General features: G+C 48.6%; 1 protein-coding gene across 1 annotated transcript in view; it reads right to left on the reverse strand.

Moving 5' to 3' along the window:
- Positions 1-1,003, reverse strand: part of RRP36 (ribosomal RNA processing 36 homolog (S. cerevisiae)) — a 12,263-nt gene continuing 11,260 nt past the window's right edge. Inside the window, exon 6 of the mRNA XM_011960406.1 lies at positions 1-516. Within this exon, the coding sequence (XP_011815796.1) occupies positions 380-516 (137 nt within the window). The 3' untranslated portion in view covers positions 1-379. The remainder of the gene's footprint in view (positions 517-1,003) is intronic.

Here is a 1,003-nt window from a genome sequence, read left to right on the forward strand (position 1 = left end):
AAAAAGATGAGTAAAGAGAATGTTTATGAAGTGGCTCCTACATAATGTCCCAGCCCTGGGAGTCATGAACAGACTCCATGGTCTTCATTGACCCCTCTTCTTCGGTATCAGAATCCCTGGTTTAAGGCAAGGATGAGAAAAGAACACAAGGACACAATGAACCAGATCCAAGCTGAGGCTGTGTGGCATGGCAGAAGGCTGAACTATTATTCTTGTGTAGCCCTAGGGATAGTCCAAGAGCCCTCTAGTCTTCTCTGAGGCAATGAGATTCAAGGGCAGCTATGATCCTTGCCCTTGAATGGAAACCAGCCGTGGCCAAAGCTGTCCTCACAGATTCATGTCTCCCTGGGACAGTGGCAGAGCAGAGGATAGCTCCTTCTTACTCTTTGCTCAAAGGGAGATGTCTCCTGTCCTTGCCTGCATTTCGTCGCCTCTTTCGACTCAAGAAGTTCTCCAATTTCTTGCTGCGTTTCAGCTCCTTGAACTTCTCAGCTAGTGCCAACTGGCGCTGCTCAGCTAAATGATAGGCAGAATGAAAGGTGGTGAGCAAAGAAGGAAGCCCCTATTCTTTCCCAAAAAGGTGGTGAGCAAAGAAGGAAGCCCCTATTCTTTCCCAAACCAGGTCAGTAACTCCAAGCCATTATGCTGGGATACATGAGTTCTTTAAAGCTCATTGGTGCTCCTTTATCTTTTTTTTGAGATGGAGTCCTGCTCTGTCACCCAGGCTGGAGTGCAGTGACACGATCTCGGCTCACTGCAACCTCTGTCTTCTGGGTTCAAGTGATTCTCCTGCCTCAGCCTCTGGAGTAGCTGGGATTACAGGCATGCACCACCACATCCAGCTAATTTTTTTGCCTTTTTAGTAGACACGGAGTTACGCCATATTGGCCAGGCTGGTCTTGAACTCCTGACCTTAGGTGATCCACCCTCCTTGGCCTCCCAAAGTGCTGGGATTACAGGCGTGAGCCACTGTGCCTGGCCAACAGGTGACTTTTTTTTTTTT

This window comes from Colobus angolensis, unplaced genomic scaffold (genome assembly GCF_000951035.1).
Source record: "Colobus angolensis palliatus isolate OR3802 unplaced genomic scaffold, Cang.pa_1.0 Scaffold51, whole genome shotgun sequence".
Classification (NCBI taxonomy): domain Eukaryota; kingdom Metazoa; phylum Chordata; class Mammalia; order Primates; family Cercopithecidae; genus Colobus; species Colobus angolensis.